At 47.3% G+C, this 19306-nt stretch overlaps 1 protein-coding gene across 1 annotated transcript in view; it reads left to right on the top strand.

Moving 5' to 3' along the window:
- SMOC1 (SPARC related modular calcium binding 1) overlaps positions 1-17907 on the top strand; it is a 97189-nt gene extending 79282 nt beyond the window's left edge. Inside the window, exons 4-5 of the mRNA XM_032849399.1 lie at positions 15589-15688; positions 17819-17907. Coding sequence (XP_032705290.1) covers positions 15589-15688; positions 17819-17874 — 156 coding nt within the window. The 3' untranslated portion in view covers positions 17875-17907. The remainder of the gene's footprint in view (positions 1-15588; positions 15689-17818) is intronic.
- Positions 17908-19306: the final 1399 nt, after the last annotated feature.

The raw sequence follows: 19306 nt of genomic DNA, 5'->3' as shown, positions 1-19306 counted from the left end.
GGCAGGCAGAGAGAGAGGGGGAAGCAGGCTCCCCGCTGAGCAGAGAGCCCAATGCGGGGCTTGATCCTAGGACCCTGAGATCATGACCTGAGCTGAAGGCAGAGGCTTTAACCCACTGAGCCACCCAGGTGCCCCTTCTTTTTGGTACTTTAAAAATATTTCCTATCTCTTTGTTGAAGTTCTCACTGGGTTCTTCCATATTTCTCCCAAATTCAGTGAACATCTTTATGATCATTTGAATTCTTCACCAGCTTGATTACATATCTCTGTATCATTGCACAGGTCCTTTTCTGAGGTTTTGTCCTGTTCTTTCTTTTGGAACATATTTCTGTTTCCTCATTTTGATTGACTTCCTTTGTCTGTTTCAATGCATTGGGCAAAACAGGCTACCTCTCCCAGTTCTTAAAGCAGTGACCTTGTGTACGTGATGAACCTTACAGTTCAACTTTGCCCTAGTTCTTGGTTGTCTCCTGAACTCTGGTGATTGTCCAAACAACCCGAGTTATTCTTGATATATCAGGGCATGTCGACATCTGTCCATGTTACAAGGGAAAGGATCTCATTTAGCACCTAGTTTCAGACCAACTGGAAACCAGACCCTCAGGCAGCAGCTTTTAAAAGCTTTTAAAGAATATATATATGTTTCTATAGTTTTGTGGGGCTGCATTCGTCATCCCTGCCAGCCTCCAGGTCAAGAGATCCGGAGGTGTTCCCTGGGTGACAGTTGCAAAACTCCGGGCTTCAGATGAATATATAAACTCCTTTCTGGGGGGTCTTGTCAAGCCATAGCAAGACCAAAGGTCATGCAAGAATGGTGTCTCCCTGCTTATGTTCTCTGGGAGTGCCTCACTAGGCTCTAGCAGTGTGGGAAACCTGAAGCCTGTCCCCCAGGCTGTAGCTCTAGGATTAGTAAATAGGCCTTTTTCACAGGACTGGGTGTGTGTTTCAGTTGGCTGTCTGGACTGTGCCTGCACAAGGTGTTGGCTTGCCGGGAACTGTCTTAGAATTTATAACTGTCTGTTATAGTCCCTGGGAGCTCAGGAAAGTCAGCCCCCTTGGCCACCAGGGCCAGGCAAACAAGGGGTTTCCCCTGTGCAGTCCGTGTGTGCTGACTTTAGCAGGGCAGCTGGAGAGAGCAGGGGTGGGGCCCACTGTCTGGCTTCAGAAATGCAGTGGGATAATGCCGCGACTGTGCACACCCAAGGACTTCGGCCGTCCCGCTAGAGAGTGCCTTGCCTTCACTGGGCTCGCTGGCCCCAGACTGGGTGCCGCAGAAAGCCATGACCATTCAAAGTCACCAGCCCCAGTGAGGGTGTGGGAGAGTGTGATAACCACTTGTGCTGCTGACTTTAGCAAAGGAGTGGGAGAATGCCATGGGCATCGGTGACTATCTACCCCAGCTAGGGAGCAGGGTGGCTCTGTGACCGCCTCTGGCTTCAGCAGGGCAAAGGGACTGTGCCAGGACCGTCCCCTCCCCACCCTTCCTCCTGCCTCCCAGTGGGGCAGGGGAGGGTGCTGTGTCTGAATGTGCCTGCCTGCCCCAGTAAGTGGAGAGGACCCAGATAGCATCTGCTGGCACTGATGTCTCTAGAGAGAACCCCACTGTCCACTGCCGCTCCAGCAGAAGCCCCCAGACCAGGAAATGAATCTCCTTTACGTATAGTCCAGGTGCTTTTCAAATTGCTTTTGGACTGGATCATTCAGTGATCCAGTGAATAAGTGAATAGGGTGAACAGGACTGCCTGCCAGACCTCTAAAGAGGGAAATCTCAGTTTCTTATAGCATTTTGGGTACCTTGCACATCATCCTCTTGCTTTTCCAGGACAGGTGTTTTGCGGGGGGCTCATCTCCCTGGTGCAAATCCCAGGAGCTCTCAGACAGATGCTGGACTGGAGAGAGGCTTCCCTGTTGTGGGTCAGCACGTGGCTGGGTTGAGAGTGTGAGGTTTTGCCAAGACGGCGTCTCTGCCTCTCCCACCCATTTTGATGGGGTCCTTTTATCCTTCCCTGTAGAGAAGCAGTTTGTCGGGCTTTGAGATCTTTTTCAAAGAGAAATGATCCTTATGCAGCTGTAGACCCAATGTGGCACGAGCAGAGGTGAGCTCAGGTTCTTCCTGGGCTGCCATCTTGGATCCCCCCGCCCTGCTACCTGGTTTTTAACAGCTGCAAATGTGTTCCACTGCGTGGACTACACAGTGAATCCCAGAAGTTTGGGGATTCAATTTCTGGAAGTCAAATATTGGGTCAAGAGGACACGTACTTTTTAAGGCATCTGATGCATACCACCAAATAGCCTTGCACAGCATCGAGGGCAACATGGCTGATTCGTGGCTATTATCAAATACATTCCCAAGCCACTTGAATTTTGGGGGGCAGCTGGATGGTTCTAACAATGCTAGAGACTATAAGATACCATTTGTGATGTTACTTCTCTGTGACAAAATGTATTCTGTTTCCCATCTTTGATTTCATGTTCTAGGAACAGTCTTCCTTAATAAAGATTTATCTGGCACTAACACTTTCCTCATTTTTACTTGTTCTAATCACTGCTCCCCACACGAATGCACACTTACACATGCTTTTTTATTTCCTGAGGGTTGTTTTTTTTTGGCTTTAGGGACCTGGGGAGCTGTCATTATTTTTTCCTTTGATGATGCTTTGTTCTGAAGTTGGAAGTGCAAAGAAAAAGTTCTGTGGTTTTTTGGCAAAGATAGTGGGCTCCCCTTGTCAGCATTGCTGTAGTTCTTACTGATATATTTCCAAAAACCTAGGGAACTATTATTTCCTTAGTGCCTGGGCCAAACTAGGAAGCAGGTGTGGATGTTCCTTTTTTTTTTTAAGGGAACTTTTTTTTTTTAAGATTTTAAAATTCCTCTAAATTTTATTAAATTTTAATTATTATTAATTTTAATTATTATTAAATTTTATTAAATTTATTTATTTATTTGTTAGAGAGAGAGAGCAAGCACAGGCAGACAGAGTGGCAGGCAGAGGCAGAGGGAGAAGCAGGCTCCCTGCCGAGCAAGGAGCCTGATGTGGGACTCGATCCCATGACCTGGGATCATGACCTGACCTGAAGGCAGCCGCTTAACCAACTGAGCCACCCAGATGTCCCTGATGTTCCTTTTTGAGCTCCTCCCCCTCCCCACCCTGTCGTGTAGAACTGCTGTTCCTGAAGTTGCCCCTGTGGGCCTGAGATATGACCAGCTTACCCCGGGATCACCCGGGCTTACCAGCTGGACCTTCCTCTTCCAGGTCCCCCACAAGTACGGAAGGTATCCATGCCGTGCTGACCAAGGTAGATTGAACATCAGCAGGCGGGAATGCCGAGCACTGTCCTAGGGGAAGGGTCCGTCCTATCTTTGATGAGTCTAGGAGCTATGTCTTTTTGTCTTCGTGGGGAACTGTCTTACCTAGAGCAGCCATGTGGGTCTCTGCTCATGGCAGAGTCCTCTCTAGGTAAAGTACTAAAACCCTGGCTGCATCCAGAAGCTGGAGTATTCGGAGCTTCTCTAGCTATAAATGGCTCCTTTGGATGCCCCCAGACAAAGCCGGTTCTGTATGTTTTAGTGCATGGTGGCCTGCTCTAGGCTCCCCAAGCCTTCTGTGGCGTGTACAATGCCAACTTTTTTTTTTTTTTTAAAGCAGTTACACTGTGAAGAAAAAAAAAATCAAGCCCATCCTTTATGTCTAAGTGGCATAATGGTAAATAGACCCACTGTCCGTCAAGTTGTTGCTTTTCTTATTCCTTTTTGGTTAAATAAGCAACAAACACATTATTATTGTTACAGTTTGAACATCTACTGTGCCCAGGGCATCCTATTCCTATTTTTACATATGTTTTTCGTATGTGTCTGATACATATGAAGCCAGATACTGCATATGATAATTTATATGAAAATACCCACTATTTAGCATAAAATAGTGAGTTTTCTTAGATGTTAGTTTTCTTCCTCTTCCTCAGTCTGCTCGTCTATAAAATGGGAGAGCTTGTTGAGCTGTTTCAGAGGCCAGCACACTATGACCTGGGAGCTGGCCGCCTGGTTTCGTTCTTTAAAATAACAGCTTGAGGGGCACCAGATATCGATCTACAGCTGCGTATGGTTAAGCTAAGTCAAGTCCAGTCTCAGCTCAGGTCTTGACAGCAAGATCGTGAGTTCAAGCCCCTCGTTGGGCTCCATGCTGGGTGTGGAGCCTACCTAAAAAAAATTAAAATAACAGCTTTAGTGATGTAATCCATATTCCATGACATTTATCCTTTCAAGTGTATAATTCAGTGGCTTTTAACATTGACAGAGCGGTATGCAGCCGTCTTCATGGTCTCGTACCAGAGCATTTTCATCAAATCCTGTACCCAATCGTTGGCCATCCTGTGAAAGTGAATTTTTAGTTTTGTGGATGATGGCAGGGACAGGGCCTGCTCCTTCCGTGTGCAGGAAGGACTCGTCTAGCAAGGGGTTCATCTATGCTCTTGTACACAGTGGGGGCAACCACTCTCCTCTTTTCAGCAAGAGAACTGGTCACCCCCGGAGTCACCCGTCCAACGCAGAGGAGTGCAAGACGGTGTGGGTGGACGGAGCCTGTTTTATGCTCAAACACTGTATCCCTTAAGTTCTGTGGCTACCTGGCAGCCCAGCCACTGCTCTGCCTCCCTTTCCCCATGGGCTGCAGGAAGGCTGGAGAAGCAGGCCTCTGTCCTTCCCTCCTTCCCAAGTACACCCTCCTGCAGCAGCAGCAGACACTGCCCACAGCTGGCACCTTTCATTTCCATGATAGACAAATGTAGGGACAGACTTACCAGGGGCCGTGGGGAGTTCAGACACCCAGCTGGGAGCACCCAGACCCTGCATGCTTGCCCAGGAGCCAGACATGTTTGATTTGCAGGTGGAAGAACCAGCAGATGGGATGGGGGGCAGGGAGGAGATGACCAGGGGGATACAGAGAACCATCTTCCAACCTTTGTGGATGACAATAGCTTTTTACTGAATAGTCCCAGGGAGCTGACTCAGGATCACTGAGTAAACTCTATATTGACTCAGATTCTGACTCAGAATAGGGAGAACTTTTTACAAGTAGAGCAATCCACAGATGGAATGTCTGACTCAGAGAGAACTTACCTTCCCATCCTGGGAACTGAATGGCATCTAGCAGGGCTGCTGCTGGAGAGAGGAGGGAGTGCTCCTGCCCTGGGAGGGAGGTTCACTCGATGGCCTCTGGGAGGTGACCTCCACACTTTTTTTTTGATTTTACAAGACTGTAGCTAATGTTCAGTTGGGTGGGGAGGCACATGTTGGTGTGCAGCACACACTTAGGAACCTTCTGGGCTCAGCCGTTAATATACATGCACTTAGGACTTCTGCCACTCTCCTTTGGTCGCACACATGCCAGGAGGTGACCCTGCAGGTCAGTTACCTAAGTGATTCTGCAAAATTAAAGGGGTAGGATTTTTTTTCCCCATCAAAGTAGAGAAAGGGAATAAATAAGAACACAGGCGGGAAGTATGAAGGTGGAAAGGTTTCATTAAACGTGAAGTCCATTGGAGAAACAAGAAAGAGCGCCCACTCCTGCAGACCATCCCTGTCCCTCCCTAGCTTCACCCCTGGCCAGACTTGCCCCGTTCTGCTCTGAATATAGCTCCTACCCACAAGCAGCTTTATTACTGGGTACCTTTTTTTTTTTTTTAAAACAAAAAAAGCATATTTGATTCAACTATACTAAAATTAAAAAATTAAAAAAGAAAAAAGACATATTTGATATTGCACACACACACCCCCCCCACCGACCCCAAAAGGAAATAAAAGTGAGTAAACAAGAAGTGCTCTATTTGCTACTTACAAAGCCTGGGCCATTCTAGGCATCAGACAGAGGGAATGGGGTTAAGGAAAGAACGTCTTCTGGGTCCCTGAGATTCTAACACTCAGGTTTTTAAAACATCCCTTATGTGTGTGTTGAGGGGATGGTGTTTATATTTTTTGAAAAAATACAAAAAAATGTTCATCAGCTACTTGGAAGCATGGTCCTAACTGATCATTAGGGGCCAGTTAGTAAATTCTCACCGTACTCCTGGGTAGCAGACGTTCAACTTAGAGCAAGGTGTAGAATCACAGAGCTTTTGGGTAGAAGGAGAACTCAGAGGTATCTAGTTCATCTTCCCCTTCCGCTCCTTACCCTGTCTCAATCGAGGGCTCAGGACCCAGTCATCTACCTCCTTCTTGATTGCCACCAGGGACAGGAAGCTTATCACCACCAAAGACAACAGACATAATGTATTTCAGGACAATTTATTAGGAAAGTCCTTCTCTACCTTGACTGGAGAGCTGTCACTGGCAACAGATGACCCCTGTCCCAGCTATGGGACTTACTGAATCTGCAGAAATCTCACATTCCTCAGGAAAGTCTGAAGATAGACATCATTATGTCCTTGTGAAATTCTCTCTTTTAGCCAACAAATCATTCCTTTTTGCCCTGGCAAAAATCCTTATTTCTATCAGTCATTCCCATATCATAGGGATTTATGTCTCTTTTCCCCCTGAATTCAATTTACCAAGATGTCTCTTACAGAGTGTTCTTCCCAAAACTGGGGTGTGGTCATAAAAAGCCTAGGGAAGAGAAACTCTGGCTCTCTTTCTGAATTCTCCTCTTCTAACAAATATCATGCCTGCAGCTCCATTACACCATCAACACATAAAAATGTGTCAACAAAGACTCCCATATTGAGGAGGATATTTCATATTTGAAGCTGTAAGATCACCTTCCTTTCCCACATCTCCTCCATTAAACTCTAGAGGTTGAGGTAAATATTCTAAAAGGAAAGGCCCTCATTCCCCAACATACAGGCTTCCCTAACCTGGCAGAAGGCAAGAGACAATGTCTACAGCCAATAAGAAGATGGCGCTCTGAAGCGATGACCTCCATCTTGCCTGCCAAGGGAAGGGGAAAAGGACAAGTTCAGCTTGTGCTGAGTGCATATGCTACAGCCCACAGCATTTTAGATGCTTTATCTATCTCGTCTCATTTTGTCTTCTCAGTAACCTTCAAGGTGGGCGCTGGTAGCTCAGTATCCCAGACAGTTCAGAGAGGTTAAGTGACTTGGCCAAAGTCACACAGCTTATGGCAGAGATTGGTATTCAAACCCCTGTCATTTTGACTCCAAAGCTGTGTTTTTCCTTCTGCATCTTGTTGCTTCTGAGCCAAACCTGACTAAAGATGAGGGGGCCATTTGCGGGATAAGCTTTCCTAAACCGAGGAGAAAAAACAGCTCCTGCTAGCCAAACCAAAAGAATTACACTATCCCTTCCCTCTTTCCCCTTTCTTCTTACCACAAGCAAACTCTTTCCCATGTGTAAAATCACCCAGATGATTTAATGCTGCAATCACTGGACCCATGAATCAGAAGACCGCGGATGTTATCAAAACAACAGGAACATAAAAACTTGGGAGGGAAGTATGGTCATAGGCTCCTTGTTCCCAAATTCTCACCTGGAAAAGGACTTGTTTCTCAAGGAGCTCATGGTAAATGCCAGAAAGGGTGGTTTGGGGGAAGTTTCCTTTAAAGCGGTGACTCTTGAATTATGGGGTTCCTGCAGCAACAGCACCTGGGAACTTGTTGGAAATGCAGATTCTCCAACTGATCCCAGGCCTAAGGAATCCCAAAACTGTACATGTGGGGAGCACACCCGATAAAGCACGTTCTCCGGCAGCTTCAGATGGAGAGAGATGTTCTAAGGAAACAAGTGGCTGTCTCAGATGGTCCGAGGCCTCATCATTCTTCCAGCGAGGGCCTATGGCACCCATGGAGGCACACGGTTTCTCTGAGGTCCCGTAGGGAATGCGGACAAAGGGAAAGTGGGGCCGCCGGAAATACTGCCCCGAAACAAAGTTATCAGTTGGACCAATAGCAAGTTGCTGAACTCTCACTGTGCATTAACTTAATCCAGAGTGCCTGCTAACTGATCTGGGGCAACTGGCAGATAAGAGAGAAAAAAAAAGTCTCTTACTCCCACTGCCAAAAGAGAGTCAGACAAATATCTGCATGCCTTCTGCTTCGTAGTTTCCCTTTTTCCCACTGGGAAGTGTTCGTGTGCATGATAGGAGTTATTTCATGACAGGTTTGGGGGTTGCTGCGAAGAAGGCTGCATCAAGCCCGACCCTTTGCATATGACTCACGTTTTCTATTTTACGAAAGAGGCACAAAGCAAAGAGAGGGGGGAGAAGAAACCATGGGGTGAGAAGGTACTGTGCTTTGGAGGGGATCCAGTTGTCCGTGAAGGTCCAAGGCTACTCAAGATGGATTTCGTTAACAGATACAGAGCTTGAGAAAGTGTTACAAAAAGGCGGTGGGGGTTTGCCGGAGGGAAATTATTTCAGGAAGATTGAGCTAAAATGAGAACCCGATCTGGGGCTCTAAAAAGGACGGACTGGGAAAAGCAAGGAAACGCAGCAAAGCCTTACAGCTCATTACGTTGTCTTTTTCTGAAAGCACGTTTCAGAGACCACCAGTCCCACGAAATGCTCCCCACACAAAATTAAGGGAGGCTCCCCCCGTTAAATAAGTTTAGGAGTTGCTGCAAACACTATCTTCTTCTTTGAGCTTAATCATGATCTGACTTCTCAGAGTCTTAAGTCAGATAATCAAGAAATCTTTTGATTTTATTTAACCCAATGTTTCCAAAGTTATTCGGCTAGAGAGCTTCACCCCCGGTAATTCCTGGTCACACCTTCTGGAACACCTGTGGTCTTCAAAAGCATCTCAGTGTGGCAGGAGTTAGAAGCAGAGGAGACTGGCCTAGGGCATCTGGGGGCCCTTGGCAACAAGGAGAGCAAATGCCTAACAACAGAGGAGCTACTCTGGGATGTAGGGTCCTGCTCTTGTCACAGAAGCCCCCCAGGAACAGCCAGAGGAAAGCAGGCCAGGCAGGGGCCACAGTGGAGCACCCCCCACCAATACTGTCACCTGAACCACACCGGAAACATCCTTTTACCCAGCTGGAGCAAGAGACTTTTCCAGCCGCCTCCTTGATTCGAGTATTTATCCCATTTCCATCTCCACCCCTCCCTTCATCTCCCCCAAAAGAGTTCCATATGCCAGAGAGTTACAAGGCACAAAGAGACCCTGTCAGTTCCCTCAAATGCTGGCACAAGCGGCCATGCCTTTCTCCTTCTCCCTTTCAGTTCTGGGGGACATCCAGCTGCCAGAACACAGGCTGTGTCCGAGGACTCAGACTCGGACCTGTTTCCTCCTTTGTGAAATGTTTGCGTTAGACTGGTGATCATTACGGTTTGTTTTTTCTTTTTTCCCCAGCTCTGTCAATTCTGAAATTTTATGGCAGCTTGAATCCAGGGATCCAGATTCTTCTTCTTCTTTTTTTTTTTTTCTTCTTTGGAAGTTTATTTTATTTTATTTTTTTATTTGAGAAAGAGAGAGAGAACAAGCGGGGGTAGGGGGAGGGGTCGGGGCCGAGGGAGAGGGAGAAGCAGACTCTCCGCTGAGCAGGGAGACTGATGCAGGGCTCGATCCCAGGACGCTGGGATCATGACCTAAGCCGAACCCAGATGCTTAACCAACTGAGCCATCCAGGCGCCCCAGGGATCCAAATTCTCAAGCTGTTAAGAACTAGCTGTGACATTTAAACACATAACCTCTGCTCCGCGGGCCTGTCCTATAAAGGACTTGCATACAGCATGACTGGGAAGATCTGGTGGGATCATTGGTGGTGAGTGAAAAGCCGCTGTGAAGTAGAAGAGGTGTTTTCCATTTGGGGCTTGGAAGCAGTGGGGAGCAGTTGTCTATATGCGTTGTCTGGGAGTCTCCTTTGTTTTTCTCACTTCAGTCCTTGCCTTCAGTCCCTGATCTGCTTTATCCTGGGAGCTGGTGTTTGTTCTGCTACCCGCACTTGAGAGTTACTCACTGTGTTTGTTGAGAGTGCTGGCCTCCCACATTCTTCCAGATGTCTGGGAGTTGGGCTAATGTTGAACAGGCTTAAAGTAATTTCACATTTGTCTTAATTTGGACAGAGGTTGACCTGAAATATACCGTTGGGCTGTTGATGCAAAGGGCTTCTTGCCAAAAATATTTAAGTGTATGAGTCAGAGGTGAAATTTGCTTACCTAAAAACACACTGTTTTAAAGTACGTTTAGTGATTTTTCTGCCCGGATGGTCTCCCCTCTGATGCAAGTGGGGTGTTAAAGTCCCCTACTATTATTAAGTTGCTATCAATTTCTCTCTTTATGTTCATCAGTATTTGCTTTCTGTGTTTAGACGCTCCAATGGTGGGTGCATAGATATTTGCAATTTTTATATCTTCTTGTTGGGTTGATCCCTTTATCATTATGTAAGGCCTTTCTTTGTCTCTCATTATAGTCTTTGTTTTATAGTCTGTTTTGTCTGCTGTTAGTGTTGCTACCCTGGCTTCTTTTTTCACTTCCGTTTGTGTAGTAAGTATCTTTTCATCCCCTCATTTTCAGTCTGTTTGTATCTTTAGGTCTGAGATAAGTCTCTTTGTAGGCAGCATTTAGATGGGTTTTGGTTTTTTAATCCATTCTGCCAGCCTATGTCTTTTGATTGGAGCATTTAGTCCATTTACGTTTAAAATAATCATTGAGGGGTGCTTGGGTGGCTCAGTGGGTTAAAGCCTCTGCCTTCGGCTCAGGTCTTGATCTCAGGGTCCTGGGATCGAGTCCCTGCATCGGGCTCTCTGCTCAGCGGGGAGCCTGCTTCTCCCCTTCTCTCTGCCTGCCTCTCTGCCTACTTGTTATCTCTGTCAAATAAATAAATAAAATCTTTTAAAAAATAAATAAAATAAATAAAATAATCATTGATATGTAAGGATTTATTGACATGTTGTTAATTGTTTTCTCATTGTTTTGTTGTTGTTCTCTGTTCCTTTCTCCCTTTGTTTTCTTTCTTTATGATGGTTGAGTTCCTGTAGTGTTATGTTTGGCTTTTTTTCTCTTTCGTGTGTGTGTGTGTGTGTGTGTGTGTATCAATCCTAGGTTTTGGATTTATGGTTACTGTGAGGTTTACATACAACGTCTTCAGTGTATAAAAGCCTATATTAAGTATGCCAGTCATATTCAACAGTATAGTTAAGCAATGAGTAATTTCACTTAGGTTGATATATAAACACTTTTGTCTCTGAAGGAAGACCCATCAGTTGACATTTCAGCTTTCCCAACATGCTCCAGAGAGAATAGGAGCAAACTCCATGGTTTGTATCCATACCCTTGGGCCTGGATCAGCCCTGAGCTTTGAGAGCTGTGAGATCCTAGAAATGGCTAATTACCTTTGCAATTCCTCATGGCCCATGACTTTCCCATTAAATATGAAAGTTGATTAATTTGAGGCTGGGGTTGTGGGAGGTAGAACAAAAGGGATTACTTATTAATTTAAAATGTTAAATAAGTTGTCAAAGTAGGAAACCAAACTTGGTAGAATTTGCATTTTGATTATGTGTATGTAAATCATCAATTCTATAGAATTTATAGCCTGACTGCTTTTCTGCAAGAAGCCTTACTTCTCTCCTCTGAGAGTAATTGAACTACTTCTGTATGAAAACAAAATTTCCCTTCTCCTACTAACTTTTTCAAACTGTTTGCTGAACTTAGACTACCCCTTCCCCTGGGACTGGTCAGAATAGTATGTTCTTTGGTTTCCATCAGGGAACCTGGCTGTGCCCTTCTTGAGTGAACAGATAGGTTGCTGAAAAATAACATGATAATAAAAATAAATAGCTAAGCTTAACTGGGCACTTACTGTGTGAGTTCAGTGCTTTATTTACATTATCTAATTTAATCCTTTCAACAACTGAGTGAGGTAAGTATAATTATCTCCTGTTATTTTTCTAAAGATGTTATTTATTTTTAAAGAGATATAGAGAGCACAAGCTGAGGAAGGGACAGAGGCAGAGGGAGAGAGAGAATCTCAAGCAGAGTCCACACCGAGCACAGAGCCTGATGCAGGGCTTGATCTCACGACCCTGAGATCATGACCTGAGCCAAAACCAAGAATTGGATGCTTAATTGGTTGAGCCACCCAGGCGCCCCATAATTATCTCCAGTTTTTAAGTAGACAGGGGCAGTCTGAGGCTTGGTTTGATTAAGAACATTTCCAAGGCTGCAGAGGGTTGAAAGGTAAGTGGCTAACTTAACTACAGTGGTAGAACTAGTTAATTAAGTGGGCTGCAGTCTGACTCCATGACCCTTGCTTTCTTTCTCCACGTAACTTCTTTTTCCTTTAGAAGAGGTCTTGGAAACTCCCCCCAAAACAGCTTACAAACAACCTCTTGGTCGAGAATCATGGGCGAATAACATGGGGCTCCTTTGGCAAAGGGAAGTGCTTGCTGGTCACCTGCTGGGTTCCTGCAGCCCGAGACCTTACCCGAGTCCTCTGTGAGCCCATTGCTGCATGCCCAAGGAGCATGGCAATAATTCCTCCATTCAATTCTAGTTCTCTAGGATTCGGAATCACCTCCCAGCCAGAGGATTTCGTAATCTGGAGTCTATTCCTTGGAGCCTGGTCCGAGGAAAATGCTGAGAGCCCTGGGGAAAATGGGGCTGTGTTTGGGCCTGTGGGCCTGGCTGGGGGCTGGGAGGCAGCATCCACATGCCTGTAGGGATACAATGGGCACACTTAGTGAGCTTGTGGCCCCAGGGACCTGCTTAGCGCAGAGGTCAGATTATAGCCCCTGAAACAAAGCGTTGGGTTTAGCCTCATTCTCGTGCATTTAATTCACTCTTCAGTAGCTTTGGCTGGGACTCTGCATGCCTGGGTGGAGGAGGCTTTTGTCCAGCCGTTCCCGCAGCCTGCGTGACCACAGCACCCAGACCCAGCAGGCAGCACTGGGCCAGAGGACTGCACCAGTGTTGGACTTGGGGGGCCGGGTAGAGTCCTCATGGAGAGGGAAGCTGGCTCTGGCTATGGCAGCCAAGGGGCCTGGGATTGAGTCAGTGTGGCCCCCCAGCCCCGGGGATTGGTTTCCCCACAGGTGATTACTGGCTGGGGAGGAGAAAGCAGACAGCCAGGCTCCATTAAAATGCCACCACTGGGGCACCTGGGTGACTCAGTGGGTTAAGCTGCTGCCTTCGGCTCAGGTCATGATCTCAGGATCCTGGGATCAAGTCCCGCATCGGGCTCTCTGCTCAGTGGGGAGCCTGCTTCCCTCTCTCTCTCTCTGCCTGCCTGTCTACTTGTGATCTCTCTCTGTCAAATAAATAAATAAAATCTTAAAAAAAAAAATGCTGCCACTGGCGAGGAATCATCTAGCAACTATCCCCTGCAGGGCTGACAAAATCTGAAGGGGGAAACTCCCAAGTTTCCAGGAGCGTTTCCCACCCAAACCTCTAGAGGTTACCAGGGAGCTCTGGCCCGGAAGGGGGCTGGCTTGCCAGGTGTCTGTGACACAGCTGGGAGCAATCATCACCGTGGTCACCTTGTACCCAGCCCTCTCCTGTGCCAGGCACTGGGACTCACCCTGTCTGTTTCCCTTGCCAGGGCCCTCCAGGTTTGGCGGTGTTCTCCCCATTTTATAGATGGGGCTCAGAGAGCTAAGTAACATACCTAATTTGTAACTGGCTGGATCCGGATTCAAACCCAGGTCTATCTGGGTTTCTTCCACTCTGTCATTAGGCTTTCTCAGAAGGTAGCGCTGACTCAACCCAAGATACTGATCTTGGGTGAGCATCCGTGGCAACAACCATAGCCATCAGGTTTACAGATGTCTCCGTGAGATGAAATGGGACAAAAATATGATACTGGAACAAGGGCACTGAATGTAGTTTCTTTTCATGGAGCAGTGGAGGTAAATGCCTCGTTTATATCCAGTCATCATATTGGTAAGATGCCCCCATCTTGTTCTTGTCCTGATTTCTATGGGTAGGTCTGTAGTACAACACCTTGTCTTGGGGAAAACTATAGCTTTTGGTACCCATAGAAGAGCAGAAGCCACTGTGGAGCTTTTCTGCCTTACCGATAATTTCTGGGTTTCACCCAGACCATCAGATCTCTCTTGCCTTACCCCTATATACTTTACTAGCCAGTTTGTATGCTGTTACTGTCTATCCTTGATTCCAAAATGTCCTTGATCCCAAGAAGCGCTTTTTTTTTTCACATGTTAATGTCTTTGCACTGGCACTCATCCTGTCATTGAGGTCCGTGTTTAATGTGGTGGGGCTGTTTAAATGGATGCTACATTTTTAGAATTGATGGGGACCAAGAATTGAGAAAATATGATAATGAAGCACTTATTCAACTCATCAAATGCCTACAATAAATGTCAGGCATTTTGGTAGATGCTTAGGAGGTAGAAAATAACCAGCATGCAGTCCCTTGCCTTAAGAATGTCACAGTCTTGGTGGGGGAGATAAGGGCTCTGAATTTAGAGAGCCGGGGTATGTGGAGGGTCAGGAGAAGAGAAGGCGGGGAAGCTGGGATTGCTTTGCAGAGAAAGTGTATCACAAAGTGGGCGGGAACACAAAGGGACAAGGAGGGGGTTGGGGATGTGTTAGGGAATGGTATCCCGGACCACTGGATATTTGGAGCAAACAAATGTTCAGAATCATAAAATCCTAGCATGTGTTTGCAGGCTTGGAAAGGTTCAGTGTGGTTCCATTGGAGGGTGTATGTGAAGACATGGGTATAAAATGAGGCTGTGGGGGATAGGCAGGGGGCAGATCATGGGGGATTGAGCTCCACATACAGGAGGTTAATCTCTATCCTAATCCAGTGGCAAATCACGGAGTGGTTTTCAGCAGGGGAGTGATGCCTTGATTTGTGTTTAGGAACTCTGCATTGCAAAATGGGTGGGAAAGAGGGGCGCTGGGGTGAGAGGAGGTGAACAGAGTGATAGCTGTTGGGAGAGAGAGAATAGTTACCCAAATGAAGCAAAAGCCTCATTTTTATTTACTATTCCCAGACGAGGTGGACCCAAGTATGGAGGCTTGAGGATGATTACACGGAGGGGCAGCAGGGCATCTCGAACTAGAAGCTGCAGAGTAAAGTGACGTTCTTACCTTACCCCCGTCATCTCATGGGCAACTGCTAGTGTGTGCCCTGGTCTCGCGAGAGCCACCTGAGCAGTAGGCAGGCCAACTGTCTGACTGGATGCTGGGAGAAGCTGGAAGAAAAAGAGCCCACTACTTGTACTGCTAGTTAAGGAAGGGTCATTTCAGCCCCCCATGGCGACATCCCAACTTAGACTTGCCCGATTAGTTCACCAAACCGAATTTATTACAGATGGATGGGAGTGTATATGCCAATGCTTGGCGGGGGGGAATGTTCAGGTCTTGGTGAGAACCCTCACAGGAAAGACAAAGTGGACCTGTCGATAGGATATAAGATACTCAGCATTAAAAGTCATAAGGAAGACGTAGGTAGGTTGCTGTGGTTGGGCCTGGGGGCTCCCACAGAAGACACATATCCATGTTGTTGACTGACCAACCCACCTGCAGGAGGTAGTTGGGACAGGTGTTGGGTGAGAGGTGGAAGGAGCTCCTTGGCCACGGTGGCAAGGCTTTGGAAGGGGTGGGAGCTGACTGTTGATATGGTGACCCACAACTTACGGTTCTCTTCATCCTCCCTGCTTCCCTGAACAGGTGCAGTGCCATACTTACACGGGGTACTGCTGGTGTGTCACCGCAGATGGGAAGCCCATCAGTGGCTCTTCTGTGCAGAATAAAACTCCTGTATGTTCAGGTACCGTAGGGAGGGGCGGGAAGAAAGAAAAGAGTTGGAGAGAGACCCCTCCGCTGGTCTCCTGCATCTCGTGGGGGAACCTTGGAAACTTGGCGGAAAGATGGCGGGTGGTCATGAGCCCTCTTCCAGGTCAGAGAGCGTTCCACGCTGACACACCTGCTCTGAGGTCCGCTGGGCTACGGCTCAGTATATACCTATGGGTATATATTTCCTTATTTTGAGTTGAGATTTCTGGCTCGATGCTCTCTTCCCAAAGCATCGGCTGGAATTCCTAGAGAATGGCATCTAAGCTTTCAGCCAGGGCGCTCTGGCTGCTAGCGGTCTTGGGAGCACTTTGTTGAGACAGATTTTTAAAACCGGATGGGTGTTCGGCCTCAAAGACTGGAGGATCAACAAGTGATGTCCATCACGGGCACACGAGGAGGACGTGGTGGCCTGGGTGCCATATATTTGCTCCTCCTCCCCCCAACAACGTAATGTAGAGGAATGGAAACTTTCATCCCAGTGGCCTTACAAGCTGGCTGTTAGCAGCAGCGCCCGGGGAATTAAAAAAGAGCCCAGGTGTCTAGGCTCCCCAGAATAGTCCGATCCAGCAGGTCTAGAGTGAGACCCAGAGTCCACCTCTCTGCGAAGCTTCTGAGGTGGTTTTGATAACTGGACGAGGGAGGGGATCATTGCTTCATAGTGACCCACTACACTAGTCCACTGAGACATTAAGTCCTTTCTCTTGCCGACTCTACAAGCATAGAGAAATTCTGCTCTTAGGTCAACCCACGGGATCATGGATTTTGGATTTACACAAGCCCCACACTTCCTACTTCCGTTCAGATGGTGAGGGACTTGGGGGTCTCTCCCTTAATTCACGGTGTGGCTCAGCCCTCACTCAAGAAAGCCCTCACCAGCCACTTCATATTTCTTGTATCTGTGTGTTATGAGGTTTTATTTATTTACTTATCTTTAATTTTTAAGTGCAAGCAAAGGATAAAGCATTGTTCTAAAGTCTATGGGAAATGCCAAGGGCCAACAGCCCTGCTATCCTAACATTTTTCTTTTTTCACAAGCTTTATTCATTTTTCTACCGGCCCTGCTATATAAGGGAATGGTAAGAAAGGCAGTAAGCATCTACATTAGGAAACCAAGATTTGCAGGCCAAAATGGAAAGTTTACTTTATTTGTGGTTTACGTGGAAACTGGAAACCTTAATTGGGGTTGGTGTGGGGAGAAGCAGGAATGAGCCCTCCTTGCAAATGTCCTGGAAAGTTTCATGTAAAGCAAACAAATGCACTAGAAACAAGACATGCAGAGTAATATAATTGAATTCTCACAAAACTAATATATGGAGAAAGAGGTATAGTACAGAATGAGAAAAAAGGGAATCCTTTTTTTTTTTTTTTTTTTCTCTTCGTGGCCAGACCTCCGCAGATGTCCTTACGTGGGTGTGCTGACTCTGGCCTGCATGTGTGGGCTTCAGGGAGAAGACAGGTGCCACAGGGCCCGGACCGCAGGATGGGTGCACATGGCGTCCTAGTAGACGCAGGGCAAAGTGTTTGGCCAAACACACACACTGTACCCTCTTTGAGGAATAGGCTGCGTCTAGAAAATTGTTTCCATGCCTCAGACTATTTTGGCCCACTCAGTACAATTGGGCCAACAATTTTCTACTTAATGCAGATGGAAAATCGCCGATTTCCTGCCCTAACCAGCGAGGGATGTCAATCATTGCATTTTCAGTAAGAGGGGCTTCTTTTCAGTTGGCCCTACTGACTGGATATGGCTCAGAGCACGGCAGTGGCGGGATGTGGGGGAGATGGGGAGTGGAGGTGAGGGGCAGTGACTGGAACCTTCACCAAGGGAGTTCTGTGGAGGGAAGTTTTGTAAAAATCTGGTCAGGATTATTGCCGGGAGATCATGGTTCATCTCACTGGTACTGCAATATCAGTGACATTGACGTGAAGCAAACACCACTGGACGTGTATGTCCGTTCTTTGTATAGAATGTCCCCAGACATGTATACAGTGCATGTATATACATAACCATATGGTTACAGCTGCAGGCTTTGCCAGCTCTTTGAAAGAAACCAACCACGATACGTTCTGAATGTCTGTGTTTTGTGTTTCCCTTTTACCCAAGGTTCAGTCACCGACAAGCCCTTGAGCCAGGGTAACTCAGGAAGGAAAGGTGAGTAGAGTTTTATGCTCTGTCCAAATGTTTGCTTCTAAAGCCAGTCCAAGAAGAGTTCTAGACAAGATGGAAGGAGCCTGGGTGTAGGCTAGAAGTCCCCCCCCAGAAAATCTCCATTCCTATTCTAGGTTTCTTCCTAGAAGGACTGGGAGGAGGTAAGTAAGGCTCATACGGAGGTGGGGGTCCACGCTTCCAGAATTTCTGAGGGAGGTGAGTGAGCGCAGCGTACAGAGCTGGCAGGGACCCTGAGAACCTTGGTTCCTGGGCCGTTCAGGCAGTCAGTACCAGGTAGGCAGCAGGCAACCGAAAAGGACGCGAAGGCAGTTATGTCCAAGTCTGCCCCGACTCTCTTGTTTTGGACACTGGTTTGAACATCTTTGGTCCCTTGCTGATTCTCCCTAATAACTGTTCTAGTGCATCAGATTTTCTTCACTAAGAGGAAACTGGCCTCACAGGCTTGCAACCCGTGCTGCCGTTGTTTTGGAATTCTTAATCATCCTGTCTTCGAACTTGTGTTCTGTAACGGAAAGCCCAGCGGGACCAGGAGGCGCACGTGTGCGCGTCCTCGTCACCCCGTCGGCGTATCGCTTTTGTGGTGCGGGCTGTGGGGCTTCCACGGGACGCTGCAGATTTTCATCCTTCTTACGTAGAACAACATTAAATGGAAAAATTTAAAACAAATCAGGAGAGAGACCACGGAAGAGAGGATCAAACTGTGCAGTTCAGTGTCCTTCATGGCACTATTTTCCTGCTTTTTGAACAAAGGGCCTTGCATTTTGATTCTGCACCGGGCCCTACAAATTATGTGGCTAACCTCAATTAAGGCATTTGTCTGAGTGCTGTTTAGTGGAGCAGCCAACATGAGGACTAGGTCCCTGGGCTGTGCTGACCACATTTCCAGTGTGAGACACACTGGGCTTCACCACCGGGATAACAGAGAGGGAAAGAGAGGGGGAGAGAGTGAGCACGCTTTAGCAGCTGCAGGCAGAACCAATGCCAATGTCATTGCGTGTGCAAGCACTCCGGGACCGCTGTTTTGGGCTCTTGGGTAAAAGCCCAGCCAGGAGATGGTAGCTGAGTTTGAGGCTTCGCACCTGTGTCTGGGCCTTGGGGACTTCATGTTCTTAAATGTCCACATGGAGCGTCAGGCCTGGGTAGGATCAGCGTGAGGTACATGGGCTTGACCTGCACCCGTGGTCGCAGGGAGACTGAGGCGAGGCCTTGGAGCCCGCCCTACATGCTTATCCCATGGGAATGGGAAGAGGAGGCAAAACCACCCTCCCTGAATGCAGGAAATGAGACTCTGGAGAAGCTGCTGGGCTGAGTTCAGGCGTTCCAAGAGGATGTGGAAATGGAGCATCAGGATCCCACTAGAAAACACGGACCAATGGGCGTTCCTGCCAGCAGGAATGCATATGGGGGTAAAAAGAAGGGAGC

This window comes from Lontra canadensis, unplaced genomic scaffold (assembly GCF_010015895.1).
Source record: "Lontra canadensis isolate GAN:19392208 unplaced genomic scaffold, GSC_riverotter_1.0 scaffold227, whole genome shotgun sequence".
In the NCBI taxonomy this organism is placed as follows: Eukaryota; Metazoa; Chordata; class Mammalia; order Carnivora; family Mustelidae; genus Lontra; species Lontra canadensis.
Note: the sequence above shows the minus strand (reverse complement) of the source record. Positions and strands in the feature narration are given on the sequence as shown.